This window comes from Balaenoptera physalus (genome assembly GCF_965194825.1).
Source record: "Balaenoptera physalus genome assembly, chromosome: 15".
Classification (NCBI taxonomy): domain Eukaryota; kingdom Metazoa; phylum Chordata; class Mammalia; order Artiodactyla; family Balaenopteridae; genus Balaenoptera; species Balaenoptera physalus.
The window spans coordinates 15824246-15850287 of record NC_138894.1 but is presented as its reverse complement, the minus strand read 5'-3'; the positions used below and the strand labels follow the sequence as shown (position 1 = coordinate 15850287).

Genomic DNA, 26042 nt, shown 5'->3' with positions numbered 1-26042 from the left:
TTAACATTTCCTCTTCTGCCCTCCCAGTTTCTCAGCAGGTTGTGTGGCGCTGCCAGCTTTAATTAATATCAAAGCTGTGATCGAACAGAGGCAGTGCACTGGAGTTTGGAACCAGAAAGATGAATTACCTGTGAGTGCCATTTTCTGTTAGTTATTACCTCTCCTGTCATTAGAAGAACATGGATGTTAAGGATTTTAAATGCCTGTCTTGCCTTTTAATCAGGGAACATTATTGTAGCCTTTTGACAGGGGTTCTTTTATGTGTATGTAGACATGATTAAACAGTAGAAGTGGGGAGCTGGTGCATTTTGGAGGCGCTGGAGGAGCTTTCTTACCATTTTGACTTAGAGTGGCAGTGACAGCTAATGAAGGAAAGCATCAGAAGTGGGGAGAGTGGATATACTGTAGCATGTGGTGTGTTCTAAGTGCAGTTGCTAAACCACTCATACTGTGAACTTTTTAAAATATGAAAGCAATGAGTCAACTTGATTTAGTTTTGTCTGAAACATTGATATTTCTGAGATCATGGGCTTGTGCTGGTTATATTTTTCTAATACCAATTAAAGTAAGTGTATAGCTGTTAAAGGTCGTCGCAGCGACACCTGCGGTCATCAGTGGCCCTCCCGTGCTGTGCGTCCACTGTTGTCACGGACTGGGCCGTGGTTTTAAACATCTGCTCCAGTCACTTGCCAACTCTCTAACTTCTCAAAGCAGTAGTTTGTCCATCTCTGAAATGGGGACCATCCTTCTCTTTATGGGGCTATTAAAGGCTGGAGATAACAGAGGGATGCTTAGAATAATATAGGACACATAGTAGGCAGTCAGGTTTTGTTGCCGTAGTAGTTATGACATGGAGCAATAACAAAGGTCATCGTGTGTGTATGTTTCCACCGGGCCTCTGACAGTAGGCGCTGAAACTTTGACGGGAATTATCATTCCTGTCATGACTTGGTCACAGACCCTAAAGGGCTAAAATATGCATTTGGCTTTTTGCTTTTTTTCTGCCACCCCTGTGCGCAGGTTTATCTGCAATTACCCTGTTCTTCCAGCTGGTAACTGTCGGTTGGTTGCCCCAGCTTCTCAGAGATCTGTCCTGATGAAAGGCGCAGGTGCACTGCCAGTCCTGAGTGTGGTCGGGACACGAGCAATACCCTGCATTGTGGCTGCTCATTTGAGCAAGTGAAAAGAACTTGAGCCTTCACTCGCTTTGCTGAGGCAGGTGCCTGCAAGAACCTGGCAGTTTCCCAGGTGTATTGTCAGTATCTTTGACGCTTGCGCACTAGAACAAAGCACACTGAAATCTGAATTCACCCAAAGCCTGTGTGTCAGGGTAATAAAACAGTTGCAGGGGGGGAATGATCTGGTCATTTTTTCTCAGGATTATTGTTACACTTTGCCACCTTTCTTGAAAGAATCTGAGCAATAGACTTTTATGTAGATATAGCCATTTTAGATTTAAAAGGAAAGAAAACAGAAAGAGCTGATGTTTGTGGAGCCTCTGTCCTGTGCGAACCACTATGCTAAGGTGATTTCATAGCTTTTGTTTTGTTTACTGCAAAGAGAGATAGCTGATACAAGTGCTGTGAGCTCAGATGGATGGGTTGTGTATTCTCCTGCTGAACTTTAGTTTAAAGCCCTTGTTTCAGGTAGTTTCTCTGGACAATTACACATAAAACATGGAAAAGATCTGGATCTGAAGCCCACACAGCAGTAAACAATGTTTAGTCTACCTTTAAAGGAATTATCGCACTGAATTGTATCACCTAGCTAAGGGTGCTGTAAAAACAGTCAGGATTTCGGGTGGGTTTACTCTTCGATATATCCTCATGAATTTTCAAGAGTATTTGACTTGTAGAGCGTTGCCTTGCCTTTGACTCTTGCTCTCAGGCATCAGAGTTTGGTTTGATACGTAGTGTTAAAAATAATTTAGAATTGTGAGGTAATACTTTGAACCCCAAAGACTGTCCATCTTTGGTTAGTTTAGAAGAGTGCTGTAAAAAGTTACCTTCAGATGAGTAGGTTTGATACATGTTCTTTGCTGCAGAGTACGTATTGATATGTGGATGGTTTTCTGTAATATAACGTGAGCCTTTTACCTTTTTTTAAAAACAGATTGAAGTGGACCTTGGTAAAAAGTGCTGGTATCACTCAATATTTGCCTGTCCTATTCTTCGTCAGCAAACAACAGATAACAATCCACCCATGAAATTGGTCTGTGGTCATATTATATCAAGAGATGCCCTGAATAAAATGTTTAATGGTAGCAAGTAAGTGCCTGACTTTTTCAGTGGCAGTAAAAAAAAAAAAAGAAACAAATACTCTTTTGGAACTTAGTGGGAAGATAAGTAACAAGGATAAATAAATGTAGCTAGAATTTAGAAATAAACAGATTTCTTAACTACTTATTTAGTTTAGTGGGTGGTATCTTTTCTCAGTCTTTAGTCTTTGTTCGTGAATTTATTGATTAGATTTATAAGCATGATCTTTAACTCTTAACTTTTTGGGTGGGTGGTACATTGTCATCTCAGCCCTTCCCCTCCCTTTTACACAAATGGTAGCATGCTATACACTGTTCTGAACTTTGCTTTTTTTCACTTAGTGATACATCTTGGAGATTTTTTTATGGTATAGAAAGAGCCCTCATTCTTTTTTAAAGCTGTAGATTATTCTGTCATATGGAAATGTGATAATTTATTTAACCAGCTCCCTAACGATGAGCATTTAACTTTTGTTACTATAAAGTGAATTACCGTATCTATATGTGATTTATAAATTTGTAGAATTGTAATTCAACAGGTATATACATTTATAATTTCTATACATAATGAACCCAAATTTAAAAATACAGTCTCAAAACCCTATTTCTAGCTAAGGCAGCTAGAAAATTTCTCATTGGGGTTCATTTCAGACCCATTATGGTGAAGTCTTTCTTTGAAGAGAAGGCCCTGAAGCTGTTCACGTTCTTCCCAGAAACCCTGGGAGTGCAGATAGGTGGTGACTTGAAGCCAGAGCTTGATCTTGGTTCAGACCATGCTGGTTTCATGTGCCACTGCAGAGTATTGTGTGCCACAACGGGGCATGTAGGCTGCTCTGGGTAGGCAGAGCAGCTGGCATCAGATTTGCTGCATGTGAGTGGATTGTGACACCAGTACGTCTGAAAGTCATTTTGAGATAGGTATGAGCTAAACCTTGGAGAAGAAAGATTGGATTTACTTCTGAAACCCCAAAAGTAATTTTCAGAACAGTTGTCTTTGTTTTCAAAATAGTTTTCACTGATTTCCACTGAAGAAGAGCCTTGAAGTTTAGCATCTGGCTTGGATGGTGTTTACTTGTGACCCTTCAAAGCTTGGCTGTTAACATTAAGGGAAAAGCACAGTTAATCCTCAAAGCAAAAAACAGACGTGTGCATGTGTGTGTGTGTGTAATTGTTAAAGACTCTATAACTAGATAAAAATTGAATGCTCGGTACTGATCCTGTTCCTTGATTTAATGTTTTCTTTCTTGTCTTTAGATTAAAATGTCCATATTGTCCAATGGAACAAAGTCCAGGGGATGCCAAACAGATATTTTTCTGAAGAAATAACTTTAGTTTGCAATTTGTAAGTGAAACTGAATCGAGAGTGCATTTCAGAAGAGAACGTTCCATTTAATGCAGCTAACCAAGGACTCCCGTGTTTATATAAGCTAATGCTCCGGAAACTTTGCCAACATCTTAGTGTATACACACTGAGGGGAGCGCTCCAGATGAATATTATCATAGGGCTTTATTATATTCTTGGTCTTCATTTCTGATCAAGTAAATACACCAGCAGTTGTCATTCAATGCAGGTTTTTGTACTTAATTATATGGTGATTTTTTTACTTTTTAAGAGCAGAAACAGAAATTTACCTTCCTGCCATGTGTTTAATATTTCTCCTGCTTTTACTTTTGTCATTCTCCTGATAACTGTAAGCCTTGAGAATGTGTGTGGAAAATGTTTTATTTCCTGTTATGTATACATAATTAAATGAAAACTCTTCAGAAAAAGTTTGAAAAACTGAATTGTGGTTATGAAACTAATTTGCAGGGGTTTTTTTGCTTAAGGAAGAGAGCTGTGATAGATTCCAAATTTGCTTTTTGTGATGTTTTCCTCTGCTCCAGCTCTCACCAAGAAGTCAGCAGACAAGGCTGACTGGCTCTGCTTGTAGCCCCAGCAGACTGCCTGTTATAAAATTCCATCACCAATTTATTAGCAAGTTGGTGTGAGCAGTCTTCCACTAGAACAGAGTGGAAGCAGTACTATTGTTTCTTTGCTTTTATTGCCAAGAGGTGCTTGTTTTAAAAGCGTGTTCAATAAAACAAAATTGTGAAGTTAGAAGTGTTCTTAAGTTGATATTTGCTATCTTGGTCTTGGTAGCCCTCTTCTCTAAAATCTGCTTTCAGGACTTGGCTGTTTATATTGCATTTGTATATCATTGCAGGCACAGTGTTGCGTGTATGTGTATATATATATGTGTGTATATATATATGTGCACCAGCATTAAACATTGTGTATCTGGAGGGGAAGAAGCATGTTCCAGTCCTAAAGTGCAGTTACCAGACTCATCACTTTCAACCCTTAAAGTTAGAAGCTAGCAAATTTTCTGTAGTGCAGAATATGTTTATTGCTGTTTTTGTATTTGAATAGTAGTATACTGTTCAATGCCTCTCTTCTGCAAAGCATATCATCTCATTGACTGTGAATCTGTATATTATTCTAATGGATACAGATAACGATCTTTTCTCTTGTGAGGTATCTTCATTTAATGCACTGTCCAGAAATAGCCATGTGTAAGAGTCTTTCTCTGTATGCTGAACTACATGGAAAAGACTTCTGTGGACATAATTCTGACTTAAACCCATGAAGTTACTTCATTTTGAGAAGAATGTCATATGGAAATCACCAAATACTTTGCAACTCTGTGTCGTCTGACACGGAACTGAATATCAATAGAGGAAAACTTTCATGAGAAAATGAAGAAAGAAGAATACACAGAAGCAAAGACAAATGTGACGCTTCACATTTTAAACTGCAGATTGACTTCGTTTGCGGGGGAGGGAGATACCAGATCTGGTGCTAAGTTAATTGGAAACGGGCAGCATTTGCTGTAGTGTATCCTAGGCTGGATGGTTTATCCTGAAATGTTCACCTGAGGGAACGGGGATTTGTTTGTAAAGGAAAGGGGTACTGCCTGATTGCTGTGTGTGATCAGGCTGATGGCAGGAGTTACTGTGTGCTGGGGGGCTTGGCCAGGGATCGACTGGCCTGCTGAGCCGCTCGCTTTGCCCAGCCTCCGGCTCGGCCTCACGGCTTTTCTGTCGGCACCCTCTGTCCACTAACACAGTGAAGGAAGGGAGCAGAGAGAAGCTCCTTGGACTCCAGGAGAAGGTAGAGAACTCCAGGCGACACTCTGGCCGAGGATGTAAAATTGCTTTATTATGTATTTTTTCCTTTGAATGAAACCCAGAGTGTCTTTTTTTTTTTTTTTTTTAACCTTTTTCTCACTAGGCCAGATGTAGTTTTAGTTTTAGTTACAACTTACTCTCACCTTTCCACCTCAAATACCTGCACAACATTTAGGCTTTACATAAGGTTGGAACAATACAGACATTGCTCCAGAGGCTGTTGGTAAATGTCTGTTGGCGGCCAGACACTTCACACAGCTGGCTCAGGCCAGTTTCAAGGAGAAAATCAGGAGAGAGCTCTGCTTTGTCCCTCTCCCCGTGTTGGAAATCCTGTTGACAGTTTTCTGTGCAGCTCATGAAACTTTACAAAGAATATGCTTTAATGGAAGCATTTGATTTTACAGCTTCCTGTGCAAGGTCCTTGTGGTCCCACTGGGCAGGGTTAGGGCCAAAAATTTGAAACTCTATTGATCTGACAATTTAACGTGCAAATGATGTCTTATAACCTTCTTTAATTAAATGCATGGACTTAAAATTCACTGGTGACTAAATGTGAAGGAGAGAGGTGGATTTGAAGAGGCCAGACCTTAACCAAAGATGCTGAAATAAAACGTGCTGTCCTTTCTACTCTAGAAACACCTTCACCAATGGTGTCAGGACCATGTCATTACTGAGGCTGTCAGTCAGCAGCGCGGGCGGACGCGCTTCGTCGCTCTCTGCTTCCTCTTGCAAAAGGTCGTGAAAAAGAGCCAAGGTTTTTACAGTCAGACTAATTATGTCCATTGAAAACAGAATTTCAGAGTGGTTTCCTAAATTTCTTTAGGAAACCATTTCCATTTACCAGTCATGGACAAAGGCCATGGGACTATGCTAAACCAGTAAAACCTTATCAGATTCTTAGATTCTGATTTAGAGCATCTGTGCTTTCAAGTACAGTCTGAAGTGCAGTGGCTAAGGTTGTCTTTTGATCTTTTTTTCTCCTTTGTGCGATCATCACAAATGCCATTTCTGTCGTTTTAGTGGTGATTATATTGATACTTCTAATACATAAATGAACGGGTATTGGTGCCTCTTGATTTTTAAAATTTCGAAGAAAAGAGCCACCTCATATTCATAGGGTGTGTGAGTATTTTGTGGGTGTATGAGCATTTGATTGAAACTAAGGAAATTATGAAGTAAATCTTTTGTTTTGATTTTTCTGTAGCAGCTGATGATGTATACAGAGACACTAAAACCCACGCCACATTTTATGGGGCAATGAGGATCCTTTTTTCTCTCCAGGTAGTCCCACAGGTTATGCAGTTTAAAGTTCAGTAAATTTTACGCTGTGAGTTATTTTCCACCTCGGTGGTTTCAGCCTTTGGGACAGTAGATACTGCAAAAACCAAGAACTCTTGGTTTATCTGCACAAGACAAGCTGCTGGTAGACATTAGCCCTCTGGTTTTCCAGCTCAACCTCTGATTAAGTGGATTGACAGTAAGGCTGGCCAGTCTGCTTAGTCAGCTGACTCAGGTTATTTTCAGGGAAGGCATGGAGGCATGTTTGGTTAATTTCATCACTAGGATGTGTAAGGTGAAGACACAAACCAAATACCTTTAATTACTTAACTCTTCGTACATTATCTTTGGTAACACTAGAATGCTCTGGTCTTGGGGGAATGTTAGCAGGGAACACAACAGAAGGTTTGGTGCTTCATAAGCCTGTCCGGCTACGGCAGGTTTTATGTAGTACGGTGGTGTTTACCATAAGCAGGTACAAACTTCACGAACTGTTCTTACTCAACGATAATTGAATAGATACCAAAAATGGAATGACAAATGTATTTTAATAGCAGATGAGGCAATTAGTTTTAGGGCGAGTTTTTCCGCTGTTGATTTTACTTCAAGATGTAGGGAGAGAAAACAGTTTAGTTTTCAAGACATTTCCCTCTACAGTTTGAAACTGTAGTGAGCATATGCTTCATTTACTTCCAAAGAGGCAGAAGCAGCTGGAACTGGCTTATAGCACATGCTTTGTTTCATGTTATGGGTGATGACCTATACTCATATTTTAATGTTCTCCAGCAAGGCAGATGTGGGGTTCACGAGGACTTAGTGCCTGATCTTTTCTTTTGGGAAGGGGTGGGAGTGAATGTATCGGGGATGGGAGGGAAGCTAGGAGAAGAAAATGGGAGCGTGAATGAGTGTGCATGTGTCTGAAATTCACCATTACCCCCACCTGTGTCTAGCAAGGAACAGGTATTTAATGTATTTTGCTCCTGACTGCAGTGTGCATGTATTTTTTTGCCCTCCTCCATGTTTTCTAGACTTATACTAAAAGGATTCATCAAATCATCTTGTTCAGATGGCTCAGGATTGTATTTCTTTTGCTTACCCTGTGCTCTTGGGTTCTATAGTATTTCTATAATTATGTAACAATAGTGTTGCACTGTAATCTATCATATAGAGCTATATGTATGGAAAATTTTGATCAGTTTTTTTAAGAAATGTATCCTGTTTGCAAAGGCACAATAAAGTTGCATCTTATAGACTATAGGCAATAAAGCTAACAATAAACCTTATTTAACACAAACCATATTCACATTCTCTGTTCATTTGATCTTGAGAAAAGTCTAGCATATCCAGTAGTTTCAGGGATATCATTTTAACTTAAAAGGTTCTGATCTATTTAATTTATAAATCTCAGACTGATATAATAGAGTTTTGGAAAACTATAAGAAATGCTTTGTTAATGTGTGTATTCCTATGTAAAACACATGGCTTCTCCTGTGTATATTTTTAAAAATTAAAGAAATGCACATTTGAAAAGTGTTTTGTGGAACCAGTCTGTATAAATGTGACAGGTGCCAGAGGTAGGAGGGAGGGAGTATGGAGGTAAGAGAACATCGCTGTCTGTATTTGCTGAGGGTCTGCACGTAAAGAATTTAAGGAAATATCTTTGTCACCATCTCATCCTGTTTCTGGGCCACCAGCAGTGTGAGAAGAGGAGGTGGCTGGGCACTGTCCCCAGTTTCTAAGGGGGGAATTGGGTTAATGTTTACAGGTTCCTGCCCCTCATGCTCATCCTGTGGATGCCTGGGACCCTCTGACCAAGTGAATAGTGTGTGACTGGGAAGAGGGGCCCGGAAACAGCTCTGCCCAGGCTGCTGGTGGAGTGGGGCGTGAACACCCAGCTTTGCCAAGGAGGAACAGAGGATGAATTGTCATACACCGTGACACACTAAGGTGGTAGAGACCAAGGATCTATTTGTGCTGCTTCTGTATATTTTCTAAGAAAGACTCATTCTCATCTGAAATTTTAGAATGTTTCTACCTAGGGGAATCAGGGTGGGTTCTACCCAGTGGCATTTGGAGCTAGTGGTCCCGGGGGTATAGATGCGGCCTGGCCTCACCACCTATCCCTGCATTTGGGGCTCTCCAGACTCAAAGTGTGGTCAGTCTCTAGCAACATTGGCATCACCTGAGAGCTTGTGAGAAATGCAGAATCCCAGGCCTCAGCCCAGACCTGATGAATCCACATCTGCATGCTTGTGAGAAAACTGGCTTCCTTCACAAGGAGCTTCTTGGATGCTCCCTTATTTTATGAAGTATCCTTCCTCTTAAATGTGGCAGGTAAGGATCACATGTACTGAACAAAATTTACCCTGATGACTAAGTCCAGAGTCATCAAGAAAAGTTAAATTGAGTGTGCTTTGAACTCTGTTTTAGTATGGTTATTTTAGAAATCAGTGTATTTCTTTAGGCATCCAGGTAATTGAGGGAGTGTTTGTTGTATTCACAGCGTGGCAAAATGCATTTTCCACCCCTCTCCAAATGGGGAAGGTTGAGCACCAAAGATGTAAAATAATAGATTTTTGTCATGGCAGAATAAAGACTGAAAATGTACCTTCAGATGAACAGCTTGATGCTTCTCACCCTCAACTCCCAGTAGAGAAACTTGATGATAATATCCCAGCAAACACAAATGTCATTTCCCAGAGGACACTCTTTCCTAACTTTTTTTCTGGCCCTCAGTAAGAAATTAATACAACCCTGTATACACATAAAAGTTTATAACTCTGAAACAAGTTTTACAGAACTATATATTTAATGCTTATGTGTGGTGCGCTCTGATTTTTTTTTTTTAATTTATTTTAGGCTGCATTGGGTCTTCATTGCTGCACGCGGGGGCTTCTCATTGCGGTAGCTTCTCTTGCTGCAGAGCACGGGCTTCAGTATTCATAGCTCGAGGGCTCTAGAGCGCAGGCTCAGTAGTTGTGGCTCGCGGGCTTAGTTGCTCCACGGCATGTGGGATCTTCCCGGACCAGGGCTCGAACCCGTGTCCCCTGCATTGGCAGGCAGATTCTTAACCACTGCGCCACCAGGGAAGCCCTCTGATATTTTTTATTATTTGGTTAATGCTCATCAAGACAATTGATTTAATGACTCTCTAATGGGTCGGGATCCACTGTTTAAAAAAGCCTTGCATTGGGAATTCCCTGGCGGTCCAGTGGTTAGGATTCTGCGCTTCCAATGCTGAGGGCCAAGAAGCCGCGAGGCCTGGCACGAATGGATGCATGCATGGATGGATGGATGGATGGATGGTTGGATGGGTGGATGGGTGGTTAGGCAAGCCAGCCAGCCTCGCATTAAGGGACGACAGTGTAATGATCCGTTCACAAAGCTTCATTGAAATCTCCTGTCAATGTGTATGATAGAAAGTATTTTTTCTTTTTCCAAAAAACCTTTTCCTTGCAGCGGGGTGTGATGCTCCCGTGAGTCTTCCATGCTAGCAAATGTAACATTCCTGAACATTAGAAGCACTGCCTAAGCAAGGGCTCATGTGTGTCAGGGAATTTTGTATCTCCTTAGCTATGCTTCCTTCCAGCTTAGAAAAGTGCAAAGTGCTTCAAGCTAAATACTGGCTTGGGCAATAGAATCCATTAGTAACTTAAGCAGTTGTGTGCCAGTTAAATGCAGAAAGTACTTAACATATCATGGAATGACACCTTCAGTCAGTCAACACGGAATTTTTTTTTTAAGCGTCAGGCACTAGGAGGAAACAAGTTCCTGGGCCTCCAGGAGCTTATGGATGGCTGGTAGGTGCAGAAAAGTAGAAAAGTATGAAGACCCTGTAGTGAGGTTAATTCCCACCAGTGACCTAACTACTGGATGATGATGGGAGAGAAGAGAAAGGAGAGATGTAATGATTTGTGTGTGTGGTTTTTTTTTTTTTTTTTGGCTGCACCCCGCAGCTTGCGGGAATCTTAGTTCCCCAACCAGGGATCGAACCCGCGTCCTCGGCAGTGAAAGCGTGAAGTCCTAACCACTGGACCGCCAGGAAATTTCCTGATCTGTGTGTCTTTAAGGTCCACTCTGGCCACAGTGGTTGGGGAGAGGAGGTTAGACCCTGGGAGGCCAGTACAGTATGTAATGAAGCTGAGAGTGAGTTTTTCTTCAGCACTCTAGGTTCCGGGAGGAGAGTGGTGAACAAGACAGACTTGGTCTCTACTCTCAGTGAGGGTAATCTGAGAGAAGTGTAATGAAAATGCAGCAAGGTGATGCTTTTGTCACACACAGTGCTCCAAAATCTTTTGTAATATATAGAGGCATTGAAGCGTTCTTGTCTCTCAAAGCGATGGGACTCCTTGCTCTGGTGTTCTAGAAGATATTCCCATTTCTTTCTATTGTCTCCAGTTTCTAGGTGAGTTTCTAACTTCTCCACACTCTGCTTACTTATACTGGCCCCCTACACTATGGGGGTTGTGTAATGATATGCCGATCTCCCGTTGGGACTGGTCTTTTTACTCCGTTTGAAGACTGCATTCAGCCACAGAGCAAGTGCTGCCCTTCAAATGAAGGGCTTTGGTGTCCTTTCCCCTCTGAAGCAAAGATGTACCTTAAAAGGAAACACGTTATTTGTTAGCATTCAAGACTGTTTCGGGAGCTTTCCCCTTTTGATCAGGTTAGAAATGCATTTTAGGTTTCCTTTCGTTCTTAACACAAGACTGTTGCTTTTAGTTATTTTAGATTAGTGAGCTAATCAGCCCTACAGAGGAATTTCACAGGAAATTATTACATTGTCGTGAAAGCTTTGAGAGGTGGTTCTGGAAACTTGGGCTGAGGGCCCGTGTCTGGGCTAGTGTGTATCAGTTAGCACCGTGTGTGCTGCAGGCAGTCTGGGGTATGTGTGGTGGCTTCATGCTATCAGGGGACCCAGGCTCCTGTCATTCTGCTCCACAGCCTTGACGTGTGGCCTCAGTTTCACCTCTGATCATATCTGTGTTCCAGGCAGGAAGGAGGAGGAAAGGAGTGGGGAAAGAACAAGCTTCCAGCTGAGTTAGCCCCTTTGAAGTCTTCCCCGGAAGCTCTACCCAGTGACTTACGAGCCACGTTTGGCTGCAAGGAAGTCTGGGAAATGTAGTCTTTGAGCCTGGCACATCGCCGCCTGTAATAAAATGAAAGTTCTGTTGGGAAGGAAGAAGGGGAGAATGGTTGTTAGGAAAGCAACCTGCAGTCTCTGCCACACTTAACCATGTATTTCAGCCAGGAAACAGGTGAAATTTGATTCACAGAATGGAATTAAGTCATCAGCACCAGTAGTCAATGCTTTCACCTCCCCTGAGATACTGGACAAATGAAGAGTTAGCTGTCAGTGCTTTTCACTGACAGTACGTCTACTCGAGCTGCATTTCTTGGCCCCTGGTGGTATTCAGAAGCAGCAACCTCGCCCTAACTTCCGACAGAACCCCTGTTCTACGCTTGTTCTAGAACATTCTTCCCATTTGTTGAATTTCAGAGCAGGTGGTGACCTTTGTTTTCTACCTTGGGCTGCATAGGTAAAAAAAGTACATTTGGTTTTGAGATGCTTTTAGACTTTTAGAGAATTTTTAAGTGCTCTACAGGCAGACCTTGTTTTATTGCTCTTCAATTTATTGGGCTTCACAGAGACTGTGTTTTTTACAAATTGAAGGTTTGTGACAACTCTGTGTTGAGCAAACCTATTGGTGCTATTTTGCCAACAACATTTGCTTACTTCATGTCTCTGTCACATTTTGGTAACGCTAGCAATATTTCAAACTTTTTCACTATTTTATGTGTTACGGTGATCTGTGATCAGTAATCTTTGATGTTACTGCTACGACTTGCTGAAGGCGCAGATGATGGTTAATACTTTTTAGCAATAAAGTTTTTACAATTAAGGTATGTGCATTTTTTTGGACATAAAGCTATTGTACACTTAATAGACTACAGTATAGTATAAACATAACTTTTATATGCACTGGGAAACCAGAAAATTCGAGTGATTTGCTTTATTGTGATATTTGCTTTATTGCAGTGGTCCAGAACCGAACCCACAATATTTCTGAGGTTTGCCTGTATTTGCCTAATTTTAAAATTAAAAACAGACTGTAAAATATTCAATATAGCAAAGCAGTTAAGAGTTTGGGCTATGGGATTAGACCTGAGTTCAAATCCTGATCCCATCAGATTCTAGTTGTAGAATCTTGGGCAAGTGATAGAAACTTCCTATCTATGCCTTAGTTTACTCACCTGTAAAGTAGAATAATAGTTCCTACCTCATGGTTTTGATGAGGCCTAAATGAGATACCTGGCCCGTGGTGAGTGCTGAGTAACTGGTAGCTATTATTTCGTTAAGTCAATGAAACATAAGACTGATGACATATGCGGGTCACAGCCAGCTCAGAGAGAGCAGACAAGGGGAATTTGTAACTGGCATGCAAAGGTGAGATAGGCCTGCAGGGATGGGGCCTTCAGTAGGTGCTGAGATGACCAACGGTCAGGCACATCCTTTACCCACTCTGCTGGCCTCAGCCAACTGTTCTAAGGATGGTAAGACTCTCCTGTGCAGTGGACAGGCACAGCCCCCACCAGCACAGGGAGGGTGGTGGCACTCAGGATGCCAGGCTGAAGGGAGCTTCACATCACACCGTGCAGAGGCCATGTCCGTCTGGGACTGAGCTCTTGTGAGATGTGTATGAAGGGCTGTCTTCCGCACACAGGGGTGGAGATCCCTGGGTATACTAGCGTGTGGATCCATCAGGAATGACTACTGTGTACCCCTTTTCACAATAGAATTTGGAAGAATCAGACACGAGTGGCTGCATTCAGAGTGTAATTGGTGCAACAGTAGTTTTGAGAAATTCAGTACAAGTTCATTTTTTCAGTATACGTTTGTTACTATGTTCCAGGAGCTGTTCTAGGCACTTGGAAAATACATATAAACGTGTGTATTCTTGCCAAGAACCTTTTGAGATAGGGACTATTGTTACCCTCATTTTACAAGTGGGGAAACTGAGGTATTGAGACGTTGTCATTTGCTGGAGAACACACAGTTAATTAATAGCAGAGCCAGGGAGCTGCTTTCAGAACCTCTGCATGTAACCTAATTTAAGGTTATCGTGGCCTCCTGCAGCTCCCTTTGGTGGAGAGGCACTGCTCAAACCTGCTTTTCAGAGCAGGTTAAGGGTGCCTGTCCCTACCTGTTGTAAAATCATGTGCAGGAAGGATTTGTATACAGGCCCAGGGCAGAAGGGAGGGGCAGCTTCTTGCTGGTTAAAGAAAAAAAAAAAAAAAAAAGAGAGAGAGCCTTCTCCCTGACCCACTTGTTGAAGAGTCATGGGGGATTTCCAAGCGTATGGTGGGCTCTCTTAGAAACAGTTTAAAAGCTGGAGAAAGAAACCACCAATTTCTCTGTTTTTTTCTTCCACAAATAGGATACATTTTGTTAAGAGTACGCATGTTTGTTTAATGAACCACACTGAGGCTGGATTCTGGCCAGCTGATAAACAAGTGTACTGCCTAGTACAGAAGTCATTTCTCTAGTTCCTGTTTTTCAGGGTCCAAAAATGTGTTGTGGGCATCTTTCACATGGGAGAATTTGTAAAACTAGAGCTTCAGGCTAGAGATTGGCAAGTAAGATACGACTGTTGGACCTGAGGCCTTCGGCTTTGAACTGTGGGTGTTTCTCCCGCATGCGTAGAACAAGCAGGCTGGATGTCTGTGGTCTCCGGAGAGCCCTGAGCCTAGATTCGCAGCCCCCTGCTAGCATGCTTTAGGCCTCGTGGTCTGCAGACTGGCATTCTATTTTCTTCCTGGTCTCGAGGGCCAACTCTAATGAATGCTTTTTCCTATGTTGATGTTTTTAATCTCCAAATTGTTGTTTACCATATTATTTGTGGTAAGTGAAACCCTTTTGTAGGGGGTATGAAAAAGATCAGTAAGTATTATATTTAACCCTCTCTGGAGCCTCCCTAGCATGGCTCCCCGGCTGCTTACACCTGAGCTGCAGGTTGGAGAGCAAATGCTCTTTTCCTGTCCCTTCGCCCTGGCTCAGATTCTCTGACGTTGGTGCTCCACGGCCATCCTCTCCAGTTAGTCCCATGAGAACAGCCATCCTTACAAGTTTGTCCCGTGAGGAGAGGAGTGCCCTTTGTGGGATGCTTCTCTCCTCACCTCTTTCAGGCAACCCAGAGACAGCCCAGAGCAAGCTGGGCCTCAGTCCCTGGGGTGGCTCCCCCCAACCCTGGTCTGGTTAGCTTGGTATGTTCAGGAGGAGGGGTCAAGCACCAGATTTTGTCTCAAAGGAACTTTCTCAGCTTTCATTTCTGCTTTCCCACACTCGGGATACTTTTTCCTCTAGAATTTTGTTCTCTAAAAGTAGACTGTTTTTAAAAATTAAGGCTGTGGAAGGCAGTTTCTGGGAGGCAGGGAAAGCTCTATTCCTGCCCTGGTGCTGGGTATGCGAGGGTTCATTTAATAGCGACTTGGAGCTGTATGCTTACGACTTGTGCACTTTTCAGTATGTATATTTTACCTGAACAACAGACATGAAGATTTTGTGATTTATTATGAGAGGAGTATCAGCTCATCTGTTGCCAAAAAGAACAAAAGGAAGGAAGATGATACAGGAAGAGATGAATCCATTTCAATTGATGTGAAAATGGGGGGGGGTCCAAGGTGAAAGTGGGCAGTGACCCAATAATTTTAGGTATTCCTCCTAAAGATGTGTGTAACATTTTAGTAGTGTTTGTTATTATAGTAGTGGAAAATTGAAAACAATTAAACGTCAAGTCATAGTTAAATGATGGCACAACCAAAAATGGAATGAGATTTTGCTATTATGAAGTATGCCATAGGACTTCCCTGGTGGTCCAGTGGTTAAGAATCCGCCTTCCAATGCAGGGGATGTGGGTTCAATCCCTGGTCGGGGAACTAACATTCCGCATGCCATGGAGCAGCTAAGCCTGTGCACCACAACTACTGAGCCCGCACGCTCTAGAACCCGCGTGCTACAACTAGAGAGAAGCCCGCATGCTGCAACGAAAGATCCTGCATGCCGCAACGAAGATCTCATGTGCCGCAACTAAGACCCGATGCAGCCAAGTAATTAAAAAAAGAGTTTGCCATAAATGTTTGTTTATTAAAGCCACTTATAAAAGCATAGTGCAATCCCATTTTTTAAAAGTATATATTTTATATATATGCATAGAAAATAATCAGGAAGAATGTACACCGTAATATTAACAATGGATTATTCCTGAGGTAAAGAATTATGGGTGATTCTTATTACCTTATCTTTTAAGTTTTTTCTTCCAATGAGCATGCATTTCTTCTACAACGCGGTAAGAGAGGAAATGCATGTGTAGGGCTGCAGTTTGGGCTCTTAGCTTCCTCACCAGAGTCTGTCTGCTACGTTCCCACATCTGCTGGTCTGGGGGAGGCCAGGGCCTGTACCAGCTGCTGTCACAATTCCGCCTTTACAAACTGTAAAAACTCACCGACGATCCCAGGAGCATGTTCAAATACAAAATCTCAAGTTCAGAGAGAGCTGACTTCCCTTCAGCTTTCCTGATGCTCAAATCTTGTTTGCAAAGGGCAGCCTCTCCTCTTTCATGGGTCCCTCTGCAACGCAAGGGCTGGGAGAACCATCCTGCCTCCACTTCAGGATTTCACAGGGGTTTTCTTCAGAGGTCTAGTTCTTCATTTTCCAGGATTCAGTTCACCCCTTCCACTTTATTTGAGGAATTCCTCTTACCTGTATTGTTTCACACTTGATTATTAAAAAGTCTGATCCTGTTCAGCTACATCATAGAACTCCGTCAAGTCCTCTTGTCTTATTTCATTACCTCCTTGGGGCTCTGGGCGCAGTAATGGGTCCATCACAGGTGCTCAAAAAATCACTCGTTCTCTTGAGGCTTGAGACACAGCTCCCCATGCTGAGACAGAGGCCTCCAGAAGAGAGACCTGAACCGTGTGGAGGTTGAGCCCTGAGCCCTGCTGGGACTCTGGTCCAGCTGCCCCCCATCTCTGGGCTTCAGCCTCCTCCTTTGTAAATGGGTGGGGAAGAGGTTGGGGCTGAGTGGGTGCCGAGGCCCCCGCCAGCCCTCACAGCCTGGTTCTGAGAACACAGCTTGCGGTATAGCTCTGGCCTACCTCCCCTTTACCCCAATATGGGAGCGCAACGGTATTATAACCCTTGCGGTGTACCGTAGACATGGTAGAGTCTCGTTTTGTGTCAATTAAAGTAAACACGTAAAGAAAAAGTTAACCCTTCCCACCCCACCCCCAGGAAAACAATAATAATGAGAATGAATACATGTGGAAGGAAGGAAGGCTGGAGAAACCGAAAGGGAAGGACTCTTGCTCTCCCTGTCAGGAGAGTTCTCAGTTTGAAGTCTTGTAGTGGCTGTCACGCGGGGCCCATCGCCATGCTAGGTGCATCTCTCTGAAGGGCTGGGCTTGCCTCCCTGTCTGACCACAGGCCTGGAAGAGAGGCAGGTGACCATCACTGCAGCAAGAGCCCCTGCAATGCGATGCAGCATTCACCCGTGTCTACCCACCCCTCACCAACCTCCCAGCCTTCATGGGGGTCTGAGGACTTGTCCCTGTGGCACCAGCACGGCACTGGGTGAATGACCTCAGCAACCCTGCCAAGAGCTTTCCTTGTGCCATCTTGTTTAATCCTCATGGCAACCTGAGGGGTAGCCACTGGGGATGAGAAGTTAGAGAACGTGCCCAAGGTCACATAACTAGGAGGTGGTGGAGCCAGGATCTGAAGCCCGTTAGCCTAGCTTCTTAGAGACTTTGTCAAGGTCCCCATGGAGGTGAGAGAAGCAGACTGATAACCAAGCCATCATCTGACTTGATTCTCAGCCCTCAGGAGGATCACAGTGATAGGGGAGGATGTGAAAGAACCACCACCGTCAACCAAGCAGAGCTACTTTACCTGAAAGTCCCTTTGACAACCCAAATTTGATGCTGCACTAAAAATGTGTTAATTCAGTACTGGGCTGGCACCTTCTAAATGGGCTGATTCATCGTGAGTGTCATGTCTACACACACCATCCTCCAAAACCTCTGTGTTGAAGCTGAGCTGCCCTTGGTCATCACTGAGTTTATTAACTCATGTGTGAGTTCCTCATATTTTTAATCTGCATAGCTTTGTATTTCATGGCAGAGTTTTATTCTCAGTTGCTCATTTCAAAATGAGAATTTTCAGAAAAGATAGAGATAAGGGACGATTCTCCTCCAAAAGCTCCCAACTGTACCCTGAATATTGAAATTGCTAAAAATCCTTCTCTGCTTTTAAAGAGTCTTTATCCCCTTGGTATATCACCTCTAGTATATGCATTGGAAATTCATTACATTTCCACTGTTAAAAATAATGATGTATAAGACAGTGAACTTGGGTTCCTGCAGAGAAATATCAAGGAGTGTGAAACGTGAACCCCAGGTATAAAACCTGAAACATTTTCACCTACCGAAAGGAACTGGTGAATATAGTTGGTTATCGTTAACGCCCTCTGCCCCGGCCCCCAGCCACAGAGAGGAGCCTGGGCTTTGAATAGCAGTTGCAGCTCTGCTACTTGCTAGCAGTATGGCCTTGGACAAGTCACTAAATGTCCTAAGCCTCAGTCTCCTCGTCTGTAAAATGGTGGTCACAGTAACTATTTTAAAGGTTGTTATGAAACTTGAAACTTTTTATATATATATATATATGGCACTGGTACACTTTAGGCTTTCATCAAGTGGTTGTTATTATTCAATATTATTGATAATTGGAGTGTAAGCATATCTCTGCCACCTTGGGTAGGTTTCCTGATCTCTGAGCCAGTGATCTGTGAGATGGCACCGCGGTGTTTCCCCCATGGGGTTGCTGTGAGGGTAAGGAAGACCCTGGGTATAACTCCCACCACAGAGCTGGGCTAGAGTGGGCGCTTGCAGGATGTTAGCACAGGGCTGTCTGGCCGAAGCTCGAAGAAGAGAGGAGACTGAGGCCTCTCTTTCAGACACTGTTTTTCGTTTTTGTTTTTTCCTAATCGCTTCAGAAAGATCATGGGCTGGAACTGGATAAGGGAGTCGAACTGCCAGATAGCTAATTGCCCCTACCCCTGGTCCTCCTTTCTTCCCGCTCCAGTCCTTGGCAGCAAATCAAGGCCCCGAATTGCCACAGGGAAATTAGGAACTGAGGCCATTCTTTATTTGGCTCAGGTGATAAAACTGGCTGTCTCTCAAAAAAAGTCTAGACCAAGCCAATAGGAAAAAATAAGTTTTCTTAAGAAAACTACAAGACCCAGCTGGAATCATCCAGATAAATAGACCACAGGTCTTCGGAGGAGCTAGGATTAATTGGGGGAATTCTTCAGATGGGCTTTTTGATACTAGGCCAAATAAGACAGACATTTCCTGAAGTCACACTTCTCTCCCCCTAAGCCCAACCTGGGCCTCCATTTTCTCCCCAGTGTCACCCTTCTGCCTCTCTTTGTTCAGGCACTATGCTGACTCCCTGGTCCCCAGGACTCCACTGCCATGGCCTCTTTCTGGGAAAGGTTCCCACCATCTGCTGCTTGGGGAGCCAGGACCTGTGTCCAGGGCTGCCTGGGGTTAGCAGGCCCAGAGGTTATAAGAGACTCACCTGGGACATTTGCAGACGCGTCTTCGGCTCCCTGGATAAGGAAAAAGAAGGGATAAAGTGACTGCCCCATCACGACGAATAGTTCCCAAATATGGTTTCTCCTTCACTTTTCCTATTTATTTAGGATTATAACTCTTTTTTTTTTTCTAGTGTGGCTATGACTATTTTATTTAAAGCAAACAATAACTACATCGACATTATAAAAAAGACATAATAAACTTGTAAAATGACATTAGTGCATAATGATGATTGACACTGTGAAGATTAATTTATATTATAAAGAAATAAGCTATAAAGAAAGCATGATATAATATTTATATTTTATGGTTTTAATAGTTATTATTAAAAGTTTTAGAAATTGTAGACAGTTTACAATATTGTGTTAGTTTCAGCTGTACAGCAAAGTGATTCAGTTATACAAATAATATGTATATATTTTTTCAGATTCTTTTCCATTATAGGTTATTACAAAATATTGAACATAGTTCCCTGTGCTATACAGTAAGTAAGATTATAACTCATGAGAGTCCAGGTAAGGGCTTCGTTCCTATCCCTCTTTGCATCAATTTAAAAAACATTGCATATATATACTACCAAATGTAAAATCGATAGCTAGTGGGAAGCAGCCACATAGCCCAGGGAGATCAGCTCGGTGCTTTGTGACCATCTAGAGGGATGGGATAGGGAGGGTGGGAGGGAGACGCAAGAGGGAGGAGATATGGGGATATATGTATCTGTATAGCTGATTCACTTTGTTATACAGCAGAAACTAACACACCATTGTAAAGCAATTATACTCCAATAAAGATGTTAAATAAAAAACATTGCAAATACAGATGTGGGTGAACGTGGGTTAGTACAATCACCTGCGTGGGATCCAAGACGGGGCGGGGGGCTCGCAAGGAGGGGGACCAAGAATAAACCATTGCCTGTCGTGGTTCTGACCCAGCCCTCCCGGGCACAGGTCCCAGGGCCACAGAGCCCACCCCCCCCCCCCCCGCGCGCCCCGCGCCCTGTCCCAGGCATTTGTAATAAGCCCAGACCTGTGCGCTTGCTACAGGCTTTGCCCAGGGAACACCCCACCCCTGCTGCTGCCGCTCCGGGGCACTGTCTTCCTAAAAACCTCCCGGAGAGCGGAAAGAGCAGCGCGAGAGGGTCTTCCCGCGTTCTCTCTCCAGGAAAAACAAAGGCTGCGCCTGGCCCTGCGGAGCAGCTCAGAGTCCCAGGAATTCCAACTCCGACTCCCGGCAAGGGCTGCCTAGAGCGAAGCCGCGCAAAGGGCGGGAGTCGGGGGGACTCTCCCCGCCGCGATTCCCTAGGACTTACGACGGTGGCAGATGACCGTGATGACCAATAACAGGAGAAGGATGGCGCAGGTCCCGGCCAGGGGCGCCCAGATGTAGATATCGCAGGAGAAATCCAGCCCCCTTGTGTCTACTGACGACACAGAAGACGCCGACATTTAGGAGCGGGCCCGGGATCCCTCACCCCACCCCACCAGCCTGGGCACTTCCTTCTCCCGGCTCCGTCTCTCGGCTTCCCCACCACTCGGGCTGCCCTCGGCTCTACCTGCAGGATCAGGGCTGCCCCTGGCGAGGACTCTCCCCGCGCCCGCCTCACCTGCGCTGCCCGCCGAGGGCCGGCACACCTCTGGGCGCGGAGACACAGTCTGCGACGCTTTGGTGGGCGCCCGCGTGGATCGTGGCGTCGCCGGCGTCGTGGTGGGCTTCGCTGCGGGGGCAACAGAGAGTGGTTAGGGGGCCGGGCTGGAGCTGTGCACGCGAACCCTCCCCACCGCTCCGCGCGCCTTGGCCAAGTGGGCGCCTCCTCCCGATTTTCCGCTGGAGGAGCCGTAGACCGCCGCCCGCGCGGAGCTCTGCGCTCAGGGCAGGGGAGATGGGGTGGGACCTCCTGGTCCGCGAACCGCACCCGGCGCCTCCGACGTGAATGCAGGGCCCGCTCCCCTCCGCCCGGCCTCTCTCCAGGGCCCCACCAGAAACCTCGTGGGCTTGGCGGTGATACCCGCATTTTACTGACCAGCAAAGGGAGGCTCAGAGAATTTAAGTACAACTTGCCCAGGATCACACAAGCCCGGAACTCGAGCCCAGATCAACCGGACCTAAAAAGCCATCTTCAGTTCCTATCCAGTCGCACTCTAGCCCCTAGCCTCAGTTTCCTCAACTGTGAAATGGGAACAGGATCTAAGTAGCCCCCAGGGGCGCTAAGAGGCTCGAAGCGTGTGAAAAACGGACTCAGGCTGAGCCTCAAACCCCACACCGAGGGGTGCCACACCCCGGGCGCCCGGACCTGGCAAGAAGACAGGCACGAAATTGCTGAAGTACATAACCGAGTTGCTCATGAACGAGCAAAAATAGTAGCCTTGGTCCTCCTCGCGGAAGCGGTGCAGAGTGAGGTGGAAGTTGGCGCCCTCGGCCTTGGTGCCGGAGATGTAATTGGTGTCCAGCCCCTCGGCCGGCTTGGACCGCGTGCTGGAGAGGTACACTAGGAAGATGGGTCTGGAGGCGGCCCCGGGCTTCTGGTAGAGCCAGGAGCAGCCCGACGTCATGCTGGACTGCAGCACCTCGCAGTGCAGCTTCACCTTCTCGCCCAGGCGAGCCTGCACCTGCACCGGCGACATCCGGAACGAGAATGACTCGAGGACCGCGGCGGCATCTGCGGGGCACAGGCAGTGAGGCTGAGCCGGGAGCCCCGCGCCCCGCGCCCCCCGCCAGCCACGGCCCCGTCTTCCCCAGGGATCGCCAACTCACGGAGCACCAGGGCCAGCGGCAGGAGCAGGGCGGTCACCGGCGAGGCCATGGCGCGCTCCCCGCGGCGCCGCTCCGCTCGCGGCTCGAAGCTCGGAGGAGCGCAGGAGCCAGTGGGACGCCGACCGGGGAAGTTGCGCCCTTCGGCCGGCCGCGGAGCCGATTTCGCGTTCGGAGGATGTGATGTCACGTGAAGTCCCGCGGAGGAGAGAGTCGCCCTCCTTTTCGCGGTTGTCACCTTCCAGCCCAGAGAGGGGGCTGGGGTCCGTGAATGGGGGCCGTCGAGGCAGCCTTGACGGGAAGCTGGGAATGGTTGAGAACCGCGGGTTTGAGGACAAGGAAAAGGGCTTGAAAGTGGCCGTTGGAATGGCTCTCCTGTGGGTGTGACAGCGGCAGAGGATAGAGATGAGAGATTTCAAGAAGGGAGGGTGAGTGAGCAGGAAGGAGAGAGAAGTGTCCACTTCCTTTGCCTTCACTCAAAGTGGCCCTAGCACCGGTACCTTGGGGCTTTGGGGCCCTAAAATGGGCCCTGAGGGCTGAAGAGGAGTTCGTGACTGGCCCACTCCTCCGGAGCTCCAAGGGGCAGCAGCCACTCAAGCCTTGTGTGACCTCTGCTGACCACACCCTTCAGGCTCTCCCCAGCAGCTGCACCTGGCCACACAGCCTCACTCCTTCCGGCCCCCACTCAGCAGCCTCCACACCAGCCCCTCTCCTGGCCAGTCCCCCAGCCACCCTGCTGTGAACATTATTCTCCGAAAGGGCATCTGATGGTGTCACTCCTGCAACCTTCCATGACCTGCAGGACCGCGTGGCAGCTCAGCCCTGGCTTGGCTCCGAGCCTTTGGGTTCTGGCTGCTCCCAAGCCTCTGCCCTCGTCTTTCCCATCCACCTACCGCTGCATTCCCACAGGGCTTGAGATTATCTGAACTGTGGGCTCCTCTTGCCTTTGCTGTTCCCTATGCCTGGAATGCTGTTCTGTTTCCGCCCCGGGCCCAGCTCCCGTGCTAGGGGACTTGGACCTCACTCCTCTGTACCTCTGGCTATGGGTGCTTGGTGGGGACAAGTGTGCAGCCTGGGTGAATGCTTGGGTGGAGACAGTTCTCCCTGTCTGAACCTGACACACACTTGGCGACTTCCTTTATGTCTTCTGCTGTCCGGAAACCTTCTGCCCCATAGTGGGTGCCCTCTCTCATTTCTTCAGGGTCTTCCCACTTTGCATCCCATAGTGGGTGCCCTTCATGCTGCTGCTGCCTGATTCAAAGCCACCTGGCATTATCTGTTCCATGTGTCTGCCCCACCCGTGAGTTCTGCCCCGCGGCAGTGGCGAGAACTATTTTCCAGACACACACCCCGGCCCCCCCCGCCCCCCCCCCCGCGAGGTTGCATGTCACATCACAGCTTGGGCTGAGCTGTGTTTGCAGAACTGTACTCCCCTCGTGCGGTCTGAACTTAAGTGTTGGGTGGGCTTCTTTTTCTTCTTTTTTACTTTGATTTCAACCCCCTCCCCCAGCCCTCCGCCCAAAGCATCAAAGGTGCTTACTCTAACGTGGACCATTTATATTTAGACATGTTTTTTACAGTGTCTTTTAAATTACAAAAGTTATGTATTCTTGAAAAACTTCAGACAATACAAAAAAGAGTATGGGGAAATTTCCCTGTCTCAGCTCTCCTCACCATCATCCATTCTCCGGAGAAAACCACTGTTAACAGTTAAATGTGCTCCTCAGATATAATCTATGCATAAACAGCTGCTTACACACCATTTTTGACACATGGTTGTACTATGCACATATTTTTTGCAACTTGCCTTTCTTGTCTAACAGCAGAAGAAAGCTTTCTGTGTCAGCACCTGTAGATCGACTCCATATTTCTAAAGAGGCGCATTTTATATGGGTTTTCCCTAACTTAGTTTTCCTATTAATAGACATTTAAGCAGTTTCTCAATTTTTGCAATTACTAGTAAGGCTGTAGTAGATACAATGTATCTGTATCATTGAGGAGTCACTCATGCACATGTAACATTTTCAGATGGAAGACAGGCAGGTGGGGGAAGGAAAACCCTTTGTAACTGTAAATATGACTGTGGCACACAGCAGTGGGTCCCCTGGCATATCGATATATGTGTGTGTGTGTGTTCCTGGCTGTGTAGACACAGTGCTGTGCCTTAACTTACATCAATGAGGGTGACAAGGAAACAGCCAAGTCCAGATAGGCCACTGACAAGGCAATCCTCTTTTTAGATAGTTTCCCATTTTGCTTCGTCTCTGTTCCCACTGCAGGAATGTTCAATGGCCCTTCTGGCCAAAAGATGCAATCAGGAGGGTGGTGAAGAGGATGGCCAGCCACAGAGGCATACCTTGCTGGTGGAGGAAGCACTGGAGGGGAGCCAGAGTCAACCTGCAGATATTCGGATCTTGGGAACCAGGTCCCTGAGTACGATGATGGCCAGATTCTGGGGTACAAGACTTGAAAATAGAATCGTCCTATCCCAGTCTCCTGAAAGTGAACTGCAGCTGGTTTGGAGGTCTTCCAGCCTTGCAGTTAAGAAAAGTGTCAGCCGTGTGTGTGGCAGCCCCTTTTGTGCAGAGCATGACAGAGGATGGGGGGATGTCAGGGCAACATGTCAAACCCACCAAGGAGGCTTTGCGACCCCAATGATATTTTTCACAGAACTGGTAGATTCTCAATGAAACCACAGTGACATCCGCCCTGCAAAAGACAGGAGAACAGATGCAATTGTGCAAGTTCTGGGGATGCTTGTTTGCTGCAGGGCCAGGTGTGCAGAGGGCTGGGTGGGGCCTGCCAGGTAAGCTTCCACATCCCACACTGTGTGGCACTCACATGGGGTGGATGAAGAAAGGGGAACAGCAGCACTCTGTCAAATAAACTCCTTATTTTTAAAGATATCCAGAGAGAGAGAGAGAGAGAGAGAGAGAGGGTAAGAGAGTAACCAGTTTCTATGCTGAATTTAAACAGGTCTTTGTTTTTCCTCAAGGTGTATGTTCTTAAGCCATGCAAATACTTTTTTACATTAATTAAAGACTATTCAGAACACATAACTGCGCAGGGCAGAGGTAGGAAATTAATCAGCTCCTAAGACGCTGACTCAGGGCCAACCTGGAATCACGGTGTTGGAAGTTGCCTGCTGTCTCCCCTTGCCGGTCCAAGAGATGTTACCGTCTCCTTGGAAAGAGTTAGCTTGTTTGGGCCTAGAAAGGCCTTTGAACTCTAGAATTATCAGAGCCTTGCTTTATCTCAATCACAAATACCTGTTAATTCTACCTCACTTCTGCCATTTCCACTTTTCCACACCCCAGGCTCCCAAGTTCAACGAGGCTACTGTCGTCTCTTGTCTGGACTTTTGCAGTGGTCTCCTAACTGGCCACCCCACTTCTACTCTGGTCTCTTCCCGTGCTTCTGGTCACTTTCAGTGAAAATCTTGTCCTGCCAACCCTGTGCTCCATCCTGCAAGGGCTTCCCATGGTCCCTAGGAGAACGCTGGGGGATCCTGGATGTTGTCTGAGGCCCTGCACACTCGGCTCTGCAGCCCATCTTCATCCCCTCCTGCTTGCCTCCTTCACACCTCCTAGGCTTGCCGCCTCTCTGTTTCTCAAAGGAGCCCTGCTCCTTTCCACCTCAGTGCCATTGCCTCCATGTTATTCTTTTAGCCTGGCTTGTTCTCAGCTCTGCTCTCTGCTTAGTAAACTCCTCTTCCTTAAGACCCAGTTCAAGCATCTCCTCCTCATGGGCTCAGCCCCTTGCCCCCTCCCTGTGCTCCTAGGCAGTATAGACCATATGCTTCTCAGTGTCACCTGGACCTTGGGCGTCCCTGGACTGAAGCACTTATTCTGCACAGCAATGTTGTGTTTGCTCATCCAGCTTGATGACCAGACCCTTGGTGTCTTGAGGAAGAGACCTTGTATTGTTCATGTTT

At 45.8% G+C, this 26042-nt stretch overlaps 2 protein-coding genes across 3 annotated transcripts in view; one reads left to right on the top strand and one right to left on the bottom strand.

Moving 5' to 3' along the window:
* Positions 1-8002, top strand: part of RMND5A (required for meiotic nuclear division 5 homolog A) — a 60371-nt gene extending 52369 nt beyond the window's left edge. The window contains exons 7-9 of one of the 2 annotated variants that reach the window (XM_082426860.1): positions 28-130; positions 2113-2267; positions 3512-8002. In XM_082426860.1, coding sequence (XP_082282986.1) covers positions 28-130; positions 2113-2267; positions 3512-3575 — 322 coding nt within the window. In that variant the 3' untranslated portion in view covers positions 3576-8002. The remainder of the gene's footprint in view (positions 1-27; positions 131-2112; positions 2268-3511) is intronic. The other variant, XM_082426861.1, reaches the window with a different exon arrangement.
* A 6922-nt stretch (positions 8003-14924) lies between these two features.
* On the bottom strand, positions 14925-22292 carry CD8A (CD8 subunit alpha). The gene is made up of 6 exons (XM_082426917.1): positions 22112-22292; positions 21651-22016; positions 20964-21074; positions 20670-20780; positions 19344-19374; positions 14925-17191 (listed from the first exon to the last, which is right to left on the bottom strand). The coding sequence occupies exons 1-6, from the start codon at positions 22158-22160 to the stop codon at positions 17140-17142; spliced, it is 720 nt and encodes a 239-aa protein (XP_082283043.1). The 5' UTR covers positions 22161-22292; the 3' UTR covers positions 14925-17139.
* Positions 22293-26042: the final 3750 nt, after the last annotated feature.